General features: G+C 36.9%; 1 protein-coding gene across 1 annotated transcript; it reads left to right on the top strand.

Moving 5' to 3' along the window:
- Positions 1–426: 426 nt before the first annotated feature.
- Positions 427–12,660, top strand: LOC127435233 (tetraspanin-33-like). Its single transcript, XM_051688518.1, has 8 exons — positions 427–850; positions 5,177–5,231; positions 6,348–6,475; positions 6,792–6,866; positions 10,213–10,308; positions 10,524–10,649; positions 10,775–10,936; positions 11,116–12,660. The coding sequence occupies exons 1-8, from the start codon at positions 752–754 to the stop codon at positions 11,215–11,217; spliced, it is 843 nt and encodes a 280-aa protein (XP_051544478.1). The 5' UTR covers positions 427–751; the 3' UTR covers positions 11,218–12,660.
- The last annotated feature ends 214 nt before the right edge of the window (positions 12,661–12,874 follow it).

Genomic DNA, 12,874 nt, shown 5'->3' with positions numbered 1-12,874 from the left:
CAAGAATTTTTATATTTTGAGAGGAAATACATAAAAAAGAACCGTGCTATTTATGGAGAAAATACATCTCAATTGTAACTTTACAAATCAGTCAAAAAACAAAAGTGGTCTGTCAGTTGTTCGTTTGCTTTTGGTTCATTCATCACACTTGATCTTTGTTTTGTCTCATTTTGACAGCTGACATACATTTTGTACAAAGCCACTTGCAGAACTGCCAGATACAGTGGGTGAATTACAATCTAAAAGGGTTTTGGGGCCCTTTCTGTTTTTTTTTTCCAGGAGGGGTCAGCATAACATTAAACAAGAGAATACATTTCCCCTCATGCATTCAGAGTGAATGTATAACGCTTATATAATAGGCCTATCTATCATATAGAATATTTTGCAGCACGGCTGCACCTTGCATATAGATTCAAGAACCCTCACAGGTGACTTTGGTGTAAAAAAGGAAGGAAGGAAACTTCTACAGCACATGCGACCAGTGTTCTGTATTTTTTCAAGATCACTGACTGCCCTAAATCAGGAAATGCTTTTTAAGCCTGCGAGCACAGATTCACTGCGATGCGCTCGTGCGGTTTCAGCCGCTCTGTTATGGACGTTTGCGCTGTTGGTTGTGTTGATAAATATCGAGAGAGTTGATGAGTCGTTTTTAGAAAGAACGAATGATTCTATTGAGCAGGATGAAAATCTAGTTGTTTCAACAGTGACTTGAACGTTAAAAGGTTTAAAAGGCAATCATACATCTTTAATCATGTCAAGAACGAAACAAACACCGAAAACTGACGAGGAGTTCACCTTCGTGAGTTCGGTGGTGAAATATTTACTTTTCTTCTTCAACATGATATTCTGGGTAAGTAATGCTCACTAAATAAATAATAACTTAAGAACACTTATGATATTTACAAATATATATATATATATATATATATATATATATATATATATATATATATATATATATATATATATATATATATATATATATATCTTTAAAAAACAAAGAGACATTGTATAATGTTGGATTATATAGAGAAAGTTATCTTTCTCATGTGCTTTGGTTCAATGATTAATGTTTTTTTTTTTTTTGTTTTTTTTTTTTAACAACCCCCTTTTTTGCACAGAAACAAAGCAAGCTTTGTATAAAAAAAACACACAAACAGAAAAATTCATGTACTAAGTTCACTTGCAGACTGAAGGCAGGTACATTTTAAAATAAGTTCAAATAACTTTAAAGACACCTTAATGTGTAGTCATGTAGACAGAGCTGCCTTCACCATGTTCAGGTATGAACAAACCCTGAAAACATCACCCATGGGCATGTCTCAACACCCATGTGAATAACTACACCAAAGGGTAGATTCTTAGAATACTTTAGAGCAATGGAATAGATTTGGCTTGAACATTGGGGAGGTCACAGTGTGAAGAATTTAAGAATCTATGCACCTGCTTTAGAGCATGCATGACATGTCATGCCACACTTCACATTAGCCTAACCTGTTCTTGACTTGATATACTGAGAAATAACTGAGATTTGTGCCTCTGCGCCTGCTGTGCGATTAGATCTTGCTAGAATAAAGAGTTTACATTAGACCTCATCAACAAAACCCTCTTTTATTAAGTTCTTGATACTGCCAGTTTACTTTCCTAAACTTTTTTTGAACTTGTGGCTGTTGCCAAGCAGCGGGTCTCATCGATTCATATGCTGATAGAGTGCTTAGAGGGCCCCGTGCTTCTTTTATTTGTTGCCCTGTAGCATTTAGTGAATAATTGACCAAATTGAATAATGCCTCTTTAGTGAGAGAATCAGACACCCAAAATATATTAAACGGTCTTGGGTAATTACTTATGGCATTATTTGGTTGTTTGCTGAAGGCTATTCAAGATTATTTGGTCAACTCTTTTAATATTTAAATGTTTGTCCTAAGCACTGGAGTCAACAGTGTTAAAGGGGATAGTTCATGCAAAAATGAAAATTGTCATCATTTATTCACCCTCATATGGGTCCAAACCTGTATGACTTTCTTTCTTCTGTGGAACACAAAATCAGATATAAGGCAGTGCATTAGTCTCAGTCACTATTAACTTTAATTGCGTCTTTCTTCCCTTACAATGAAAGTGAATGGTGACTGAAGCTGTCATTCAGCCTAACATCTCCTTTGGTGTTTGACGGAAGAAACAAAAGCAGCCGGATTTGGAGCAACATGAGGGGGAGTACCATTAATGAATGCACAGATTCATTGTGGTATTGAGCACTGTGCATGCTTGCTGGTGCAAACACGCAAATGCAAATACCAAAGGAGATTTCATGTTAAAAGCTTTAAGAACAAACCACTTATTATTATAACCAAGTATAATACTACAATTGACTCCAGGACTCAGGTGTTGTTGACATTGGGTTTGTTCTTTGTAAGTTTCAATGTACTTTAGGGAAGGGATAGGCACAAACCCTCTTTTTAAGTTTGTTGATATGCACATTTATGTTCGTGTTAGTTTTTAGTGATACCTAGTAATATAGTATTGTAAAGAACCTTTGAAAATGTTTTGCAGGATTGTGGTCAGTGAAGCATAGGCCTATATTACTGTAATGCACCACACAGTAATCATAATATAGACGCATTGATAAGCGTAAAAGACATAATTATGTTTTTGGATCTCGAATGGCTGGAAGTAGTGCTCTGGGTTACAGAAAGATTCTAAAGTAATAGCTGCAACATTTAGACAGCAGTAGGTTGGCTCTGAATACAGGAAATGCGTAAACATGTGCAAACCTGCATCTGCATCTACGTGCACTTCCACAGTCAATTCGTGAAGTGACTTCAGAGACACTTAATCATTAGTCTTAACATAACGTTCAGTCACTATCCTTTAGTTTTAAACATTGCCCACCAACATCTACTCAGTTTACTCAAATAATATATTATTTGTATTACACAGAAATAACACATTTTGGCATTATATTTAAGCTGTATAGCCAGAGGGAAACTGGCTCACCCAGCTGAGCCTGGTTTCTCACAAAAGTTGTTGTTGTTTTTTTCTACGTTAACTAATATCTAATGGAGTTTTGGCTTGATCACTGGGGGCCTAAAGCCAAATCATTTTTAATGCATGATTTTCAATCACATTTTCATTTAAACTGCTCAATGAGGACTTTAAGACATTACAGCATAATTTTCTGTTATAGCTTTATTTTCTGTAAAACTGCTTTGAAGCAATGGGCTGTGAAAAGTGCTATACAAATAAAAATTACTTGACTATATCTAAGATGTGGAGGAATTGTTTTCTTTCTTTTTACCTAGCATGTAGGAGAGCAGAAGCAGAACAAATGCTCAAGAACATACATTTTGATTAAATAGTTGAATTGCTGCTTGAGTTTATTAAAACCAAAATGAATATACTGTACATGAAATGCATTATTATATATTCAATAACTTAAAGGTTCAAAGGAATATTTAAGGAAAATTCCGGGTTCAATACGAGTTAAGCTCAATCGACAGCATCTGTAGCATAATGTTGATTACCACAAAGATTACCACCAAAAGGTGACAGTGAGGCACTTACAATTGAAGTGAATGGGGCCAATTTTTGGAGGGTTGAAAGGCAGAAATGTGAAGCTTATAAATTTATAAAAGCACTTACATTAATTCTTCTGTTAAAACTCATGTATTATTTGAGCTGTAAAGTTGTTTAAAATCATAATTTTTACAGTCATCTTAACATTTGTTGACATTACATTGTCAAGGCAACAAAGCTGTAAAATTGGTTATAACTTTACACAGAAAAGGTTAGTAAGCAATTTGATCACACTAAAATCATGTTAACATGCATATTGTGTACATTGTGTGGCTACACTTTTTAAACAGTGAGTATTTTAATGTTTATGGATCAGCCCCATTCACATCCATTGTAAGTTCCTCACTGTAACCAAGAGTTTTGTTGTTTTTAAAGAAAAGGAGGGGCAGTAGCTCAGCAAATATTGATGCTGATTACCACCCCTGGAGTTGCGAGTTCGAATCCAGGGTGTGCTGAGTGACTCCAGCCAGGTCTCCTAAGCAACCAAATTGGCCCGGTTGCTAGGGAGGGTAGAGTCACATGGGGTAACCTCCTCGTGGTCGCAGTTAAATGGTTCTCGCTCTCAGTGGGACGTGTGGTAAGTTATGCGTGGATCGCGGATAGAGTGTCTGCGGTGTCATGCACGGCAAGCCACGTGATAAGATGCGTGGATTGACGGTCTCAGAAGCGGAGGCAACTGAGACTTGTCCTCCGCCACCCGGATTGAGGTGAGTAACCGCGCCACCACAAGGACCTACTAAGTAGTGGGAATTGGGCATTCCAAATTGGAAGAAAAGTAAAAAAATATAAATAATAAGTAAAATGTAAAAAAAAAAAAAAAAAGAAAAGAAAAAAGAAAAGGAGGGGCAAGTCAAAATAAATGTTTGTGGTAATCAATATTACAATATTATCAATATCAATATTATTGAACACAGAATATTCCTTTAACAGGGAACTGGATGATCAGTTTTAAAGTAGTTGGCCAAATCACATCAACCACAGCAGTCAGGCAAGTATGCAGACAAAAAAAATAAATGTATAATATTACAAGAGAGGGAAATGTCACTTACAAAAAAAAAACAAAAAAAAAATTGCTCCTTTTTTAAAGTGAAGCCTCTTTTCGGCCTTTGAAGTGATTTCAATCTAAAAATATGGACAGTGCCTCCTCATAGGAAAAAGGGATGTGGAGTTTCATAGTAACCTGATAGCTGTGTCAGCAAGAGGGGGCTACATTGTGTCAGCCAAGCTGGGACGTTTTGTTGTGGGAGAAATGGAGAGATAATGCACCCTGAAGTTTCACTTCATTGTATACATGCAGAGAAAAAACTGCTCGAAGTTTTCCACTCTGCTATTTCTGGCCTTGTACAGGTGTTATTTCACAACGCAGTTTGTAAGTGCCACAGTAACAATCCACTGACCAAGCAGCAAACTTACACTTGACAACAAGAGTCTTAGAAACTTTGACACATTTAAATCCTTTTGTGTGTTTTAGGAAAAGTGAAAAATGAGGATTTTAAGCTTGTCAAACCCTCAAGAGGAATGAGTAGAATTGCTATCACACCCTGTGGCTCTCCGCAAAATCTGTTTTAACATTCAGACTCCTATACCTTTCTTTTTTATTTTATAGATAATTGCTCTGGTCCTGATATCTATTGGCATTTATTCCAGGATAGTAAAACATGGTAAGTGTGTTTACATGGAACACCATTGCCTGTTTTACAGTTGAACTGCAGAGCATTGTTTAAAGTCTGAGATATCTGCTTTGTGTAACACTCTTCAAAGATATTAGGGGTTATGGGTTAACATTCATACTAGTTAACATGTATGCAGCAAATAGGCTATTGTTCTCTGATGAACAGAAAAGACAAGGACCTTATAAATGCTGTCTTATAAACTAGCCTCATCCAATATATATAAAAAAGTAAATACAAACATTTATGTAGCTTGTCTTTAGTGGCTTATCTTAGAGATACACTTAAAGAAATAGTTCACCCAAAAATGAAAATTCTCTTATCATTTACTCACCCTCATGCCATCCCAGATGTGTATGACTTTCTTTCTTCTGCTGAGCACAAACCAAGATTTTTAGAAAAATATTACAGCTCTGTAGGTCCATACAATGAAAGTGAATGGTGACCAGAACTCTGAAGGTCCAAAAAGCAACATAAATGTAATCCATAAGACACCAGTAGTTTAATCCATATCTTCAGAACCGATATGATAGGTGCGGATGAGAAACAGATCAATATTTAAGTCATCTTTTTTATAAATGTCCACTTTCACTTACACATTCTTCTTCTTTTGTTTTTGGCAATTCACATTTTTCATGCATATCACCACATACTGGGCAGGAGGATAATTTATAGTAAAAAATGTCTTAAATATTGATCTGTTTCTCACCCACACCGATCATATCACTTCTGAAGACATGACTTTAACTACTGGAGTCTTATGGATTACTTTTATGCTGCATTTATGTGCTTTTTGGATATTCACATTTCTGGCCTCCATTCACTTGCATTGTATGGACCAACAGAGCAGAGGTATTATTCTAAAAATCTTAGTATGTGTTCAGCAGAAGAAAGTCATACACATCTGAGATGGCATGAGGGTGAGTAAATGATGACAGATTTTAAATTTTTGGGTGAACTATCCCTTTAACATTAATTGATGGTGAATGTATCACAAAACCAATGCTAAAATTATTGCTTTCAGTTTCATTCCTAGTCATCACTCAGTATTCATTCCTCTTCAGATAAACACTGCCACAATCTGTATGTCTCTATGTTGCTATACAGAGACAGCCCTTGCCTGTTTGACTGTGGATCCTGCTCTGTTACTGATGATAGTGGGGATTCTGATGTTCCTCATAACGTTCTGTGGCTGTGTGGGTTCCCTCAGGGAAAACATCTGTTTACTGCAGACGGTCAGTAACTAGGCCAGCAAGTTACATCAGAAAGCTGTTCCTTTGTGAATGCTATATCACAATCTTGCCAGTATCAGTGTAGGATCAGGATGCAATAACAGACTTGGTAAACTTTTAAAGAGAGACAAAGTTTAAAAGTACATTTAATTGCTTCTGCTCAGACAGGCCACTAGTGGAACTAAAAAACAGATAGCATCAAAAAAGAATTACCATTTTATTTACATTCTGAAATTCCCATGTGTTTTTAAATACAAAGAAAATCCTAATAGATGACTTCCTTTGTGTGTGGTGTCATTGTTTGTTCATTCCTCTGCAGTTCTGCATCTGCTTGACTGTACTCTTTCTGCTGCAGCTAGCGGCTGGTGTTCTGGGTTTTGTCTTCTCAGACAAGGTAAAGAGCATCATGAATCAGATTTGGAAAGCAATTCAATGTAAAAGCTAAGACTTGGGGATTACTTTCTCAAGTAATCAATATTCTTTTAAGTGTAAATTTTAACTGTAATTCATTTGAAGTAAGATTGAAGTATAGTATTTTAGTGTGTGGTTAAATGCCTCTGTCTTTGTTAAGGCATTGTAGAGACAGGCATAAGTGCAGGAGTGTAGTCATACACAGTATGCCCACCTGAAATATGTGATGATACGTATGGCCGCCAGAACAATGAGTAGTCTTTTGACCCGGAACTTTTTCAGTCTACTAATGCAAAGCACTGCTGAGTGACTTGTGTGTCTGTGTGTGTGTGTATATATATAATATTATATATATTTTAATAATAATAATAATATATAATATAATGAATAATATTTTCAGTTTCAGTAAGGCATTCCCAGCATCTGATGCACAAGCATCCCTGGAGTAACCATAATTTGCAATATATACACTGGTGGCCAAACGTTTTGAATAATGTACAGATTTTGTTGTTTCGGAAGGAAATTGGTACTTTAATTTGCCAAAATGGCATTCAGCTGATCACAAAGTATAGTCAGGACATTACTGATGTAAAAAAACAGCACCATCACTATTTGAAAAAAGTCATTTTTATCAAATCTACACAGGCCCCATTTCCAGCAGCCATCACTCCAATACCTTATCCTTGAGTAATCATGCTAAATTGCTAATTTGGTACTAGAAAATCACTTGCCATTATATCAAACACAGTTGAAAGCTAGTTGGTTCATTAAATGAAGCTTAACATTGTCTTTGTGTTTGTTTTTGAGTTGCCACAGTATGTAATTGACTGGCATGTCTTAAGGTCAATATTAGGTCAAAAATGGTAAAAAAGAAACAGCTTACTCTAGAAATTCATCAGTCAATCATTGTTTTGAGGAATGAAGGCTATGCAATGCTTGAAATTGCCAAAAAACTGAAGATTTCATACAAAGGTGTACACTACAGTCTTCAAAGACAAAGGACAACTGGCTCTAACAAGGACAGAAAGAGATGTGGAAGGCCAGATGTACAACTAAACAAGAGGATAAGTACATCAGAGTCTCTAGTTTGAGAAATAGACGCCTCACATGTCCTCAGCTGACAGCTTCATTGAACTCTACCCGCTCAACACCAGTTTCATGTACAACAGTAAAGAGAAGACTCAGGGGTACAGGCCTTATGGGAAGAATTGCAAAGAAAAAAACACTTTTGAAACAGAAAAACAAAAAGAAAAGTTTAGAGTGGGCAAAGAAACACAGACATTGGACAACAGATAATTGGAAAAGAGTGTTATGGATCTTAACCCTATTGAGCTTTTGTGGGATCAGTTAGACTGTAAGGTGTATGTGAAGTGCCAGACAAGACAGCCACATCTATGGCAAGTGCTACAGGAAGCGTGAGGTGAAATGTCACCTGAGAATCTGGACAAACTGACAGCTAGAATGCCAAGGATCTGCAAAGCTGTCATTGCTGCACGTGGAGGATTTTTGATGAGAACTCTTTGAAGTAGTTTCAGAAGTTCTGAATTTAAAAAAAAAATTGTAATAGTAATTTCCATGTTATTAATGTCCTGACTATACATTGTGATCAGTTGAATGCCACTTTGGTGAATTAAAGTACCCATTTCTTTCCATAAGAGCAAAATCTGAACATTATTCCAAACTTTTGGCCACCAGCGTATAGCCTTTTTCTTGTGATATCAAATTATTTAAATTTACATTTCTAAGTAGGAAAACAATTTCAATATACACAATATGGTAATACAAGATAACGTGTTAACGTGAACATAACTACACTCATATTAGCTACAATGCCTAAACAGTTTATTGTGTATTATGAATTAGTTTATTTGTTAGAATAATAATAATTTATTGACAATTTTCATAGTAGCCTAATAAAAGGAACATTAATGACACCTATTAATTTAAATACATATTTAACATCAAGTGACCAGTTTAAATTTATGTGGGACTATAATTACGAATTTTTTTTATTTTTTATTCTTACACATTTTACATATGTACTGTATATAAATGTAAATGAATTTTAGAGATCGGGTGCACGTGGTTTCTGTTTTTTGGGGGGGTTTGGTATGCACAGTATGTTCCATACTGGATTTCTAGTTTAAAAGGGCGCCCTCTACTGCCTGCCACTTTTCAGTGGAATTTCAATTCACAGCCAAATGCAGAATAACTAAAAAATTACATTAAAATTACAAAAAGTACATTTATATTTGTTCTTAACAGACCTATTATAATAAATATGACACATTACATTGATGAGCCAAAACATAATGACCACTCACAGGTGAAGTATGATGAATAATGTTGATCATCTCCTAACAAGGCCACATGTCAAGGTCTGGGTAGATTAGATGGTAATCGAACAATCAGTCTCGTAGTCAATGTGTTGAATGCAAGAGAAATTGGCAGGAGTTAAGTCCTGAGTGACTTTGTCAAGGTCCAAGCTGTTATGGCCAGACGACTGGGTCAGAGCATCTCTGAAACAGCAAGGCTTGTGGGGTGCTCCCGGTCAGCAGTGGTGAGTACCTGCCGACAGTGGTCCGAGGCGGGACAACACATAGTCTCACGGCAGGGTGTTGGGCGCCCATGGCTTATCGATGTGCGAGGGCAACGAAGGCTATCCTGTCTGGTCCTAACCTACTGAAGGTCTACTGTGGCACAAGTTACATAAAATTTTAATGATGGTTACGGGAGGAATGTGTCACAACACAGTGATGCACCCTGCTGCGAATGAGGCTGCGTAGCCGCAGACCAGACAGAGTGCCCATGATGACCCCTGTCCACCGTCGAAAGCACCTACAATGGACACGCGAGCATCAGAACTGGGCCTTGGAGCAGTGGAAGAAGGTCGCCTGGTCCGATGACTCCCGTTTTCTTTACATCACATGGACGGCCATATATGTGTGCACCATTTACCTGGGAAAGTGATGGCACCAGGATGCACCGTGGGAAGACGACAAGCTGGTGGAGGGAGTGCGATGCTCTGGGCAATATTCATGTGGATGCCAATTTGAGGTTTCACCTACCTCAACATTGTTACAGACCAGGTACACCCCTTCATGGCAATGGTATTCCCTGATGGCAGTGGCCTCCTTCAGCAGGATAATGCACCCTGCCACACTGCACACATTGTTCGGGAATGATTTGAGGAACATGATGAAGAGTTCAAGTTGTTGCCCTGGCCTCCAAATTCGTGGAGGACTAACAGCATATTAGGCAGGTGGTCATAATGTTTTGGCTTATGGGTGTATATTCATTTAAATTTATTGATCATCCACCCGTTACAGGCACGTGGCAAGGTAACAGAAATGGTTAACAGTGCAATCAAACATTACAGAGATGACCAAGACCTGCAGAACCTAATTGACTTTGGACAAACACAGGTCAGAATTTTAGATACTTTATATATATATATATATATATATATATATATATATATATATATATATATATATATATATATATATATATATATATATATATATATGTTAGATTATATCTGTTTTATGTTATTTTAGTTTTTACATAGTTATATATTGCATAGAACTAGTTTGTAATAGTTGATAATCATTATGTTTTTGTCTTATAATGTGATCAGTTCAACTGTTGTGGGGGGATCTCTTACATAGACTGGTCTCAGAACATGTACTTCAATTGTTCTAAAGAGAACCCCAGTAGGGAGCGTTGCTCTGTTCCCTTCTCCTGCTGTCTGCTTTCCAAAGAGGTGAGAAACAGGTTTACTATCTATCTATCTATCTATCTATCTATCTATCTATCTATCTGTCTGTCTGTCTGTCTGTCTGTCTGTCTATTCGTTTATGCATTCATTCCATTATGCTCTTTTTTCAGGCTATTATAAATACCATGTGTGGTCAAGGGATGCAGGAGATGGAATACCTTGCAGCCAGTGCTTTCATCCATACCAATGGGTGCATTGATAAAGTGGTCAACTGGATTCACAGTAACCTGTTTCTGTTGGGAGGCATTGCACTGGGCCTGGCCATCCCACAGGTCAGAATCAGAGAAGGGATAATGCTTATAATTCTATTTCAATTAACACTAACAAGACCAATTCAACTTATTTCATTCAAAGTGACAATAGATTCTCTCCAGTCTCATTAAGGCTACTTTAAGCATCTACATATTCACAATTTGCTTGACCTGACAGCTTTTGTTCACCTCTCTTTCAGCTGGTTGGAATCCTGCTCTCTCAAATTCTGATTAATCAAATCCAGGATCAGATTAAATTACAAAATTACAACCTACAGCATCGTTCAGACCCCTGGAACTGAATACACTGTACTATAGTTTCTGTCTCTGAAACGCACCTTTGTAGACAACTCAGCTTGAGTTTGATTGTCATCCAACCTGATCTCATGAAAATTCATACATATTAATACATATTTTATCGTGTGATTTTGTACGATTTCGTTCATATAAATTTGTACGATTTCATAACGTGCAAATGCCCGGATGTCCAGCCGCGGCCCGTGCATTTTAAGTCTAGGTCTTCAGTGCGATTCATGTCATTAAGAAAACACAGTTTCACAATGAATAAGATGCCATATACCCATCATATATTACGTGGCAGTCAACTAATGATACCAATTGACATTTCAAAAACATGCAGAACATCTTAGGTTTTTAAATCCATAAGGATATCTTTTTCAGTGGTGATGTGACAGCCGACTGGTCAGCAAGCTCTCGCGCTCTTCGCTTTCAAATTACGTACATCACTTAAAGCGTGATTGCGTTACTCAAGGCCAGCTAGAAGGCCTCGACTGGGACATATTCTAAAGACCACACCCACAAGAACAAATAAATCAATCTGATTGGCTGATGAATCTGACAATCTGACTTTAGATGCCCATTCACTGCAGTGTTGAAGGATTCTGTGGAAATTCTGAAGGCCTGACAGGGTGGAGCTCAAACTCACGCACTGATTCGGCATGGTTTCGGGCATCCGATTTGTGAAACAGTTGTCACACTTTGCTTGTAAGCATCGAGGAATAAATTCTGATTGGATCATTTTTTTTGTTTTTTGCTATTCATTTGTAGATTAAATAGGAGTGGAAAGCGATTGAAAATACATTGGCAAAAAGGTTAATGAGAATATGAATATATAAAAATATTTATTTATTAGGCATGTTATGCCAGCAGAGAAGACTTTGATGGCCCTGAGAAATCGCCACTGCAGATGTCTAATGTGGAGGTAAGCGCGATTTCCACGCACGAGGCGTTAAGGACATGCTTATTAATATTATGCCCTTACCCAAACCCCTTATCTAAACGTAACCGATCAGTAGAGTGTGTAAACGTGATAGGAAGCTGTTGTGTGTGACAGGAGCAAGTAATTGTCGCATATTAGATGTAAATTATGTCCAGCGTCGTCATTGGCTGTAGTGAAAGTCGTACAAATTCATATGAGTGCAGTCCTAAGATATCATACAAATTAGCCAAATTTAGAAAAGTTGTACGCATCCTGACGATTTTGCCGTGAGAGTGTGTTGTTGTCATCAGCATGGGAACGTATTGCTGCCTGAAGTGACTGACACGGATCAGATTTTTGAAAGAGGAGAACAAGGCTTAAGAACAAGCATTCGAGTCATGTTTTGAGATGTGCAATAAGGCCATCTCAACAAGTGATGTACTATTTCTTATGAACCAGATTATTTGTATGAAATGTGTGAGACATTCTTAAGATCTATAGGTCAATAAAACTATTTGTCACGGTTCTAATAAGTTTGTCAGTTTGTTCTGTCTGTTTTGTTATTTTTTATTGTTATTTTTAATTTTTAAAATAGACAGCACAGTATGTTCATTCATTAATTAACTTAAAACATTCACTTTCAACCATCCTGTCTTACATTGCAGAGTCATTCCTTAATCGTTTCTTAATTTCTGTATTATGTACCAATTATAAAGTGGCATACTAAATTGTCTTTCTTT

Source organism: Myxocyprinus asiaticus, chromosome 45, assembly GCF_019703515.2.
Source record: "Myxocyprinus asiaticus isolate MX2 ecotype Aquarium Trade chromosome 45, UBuf_Myxa_2, whole genome shotgun sequence".
Taxonomy (NCBI): Eukaryota; Metazoa; Chordata; class Actinopteri; order Cypriniformes; family Catostomidae; genus Myxocyprinus; species Myxocyprinus asiaticus.
Note: the sequence above shows the minus strand (reverse complement) of the source record. Positions and strands in the feature narration are given on the sequence as shown.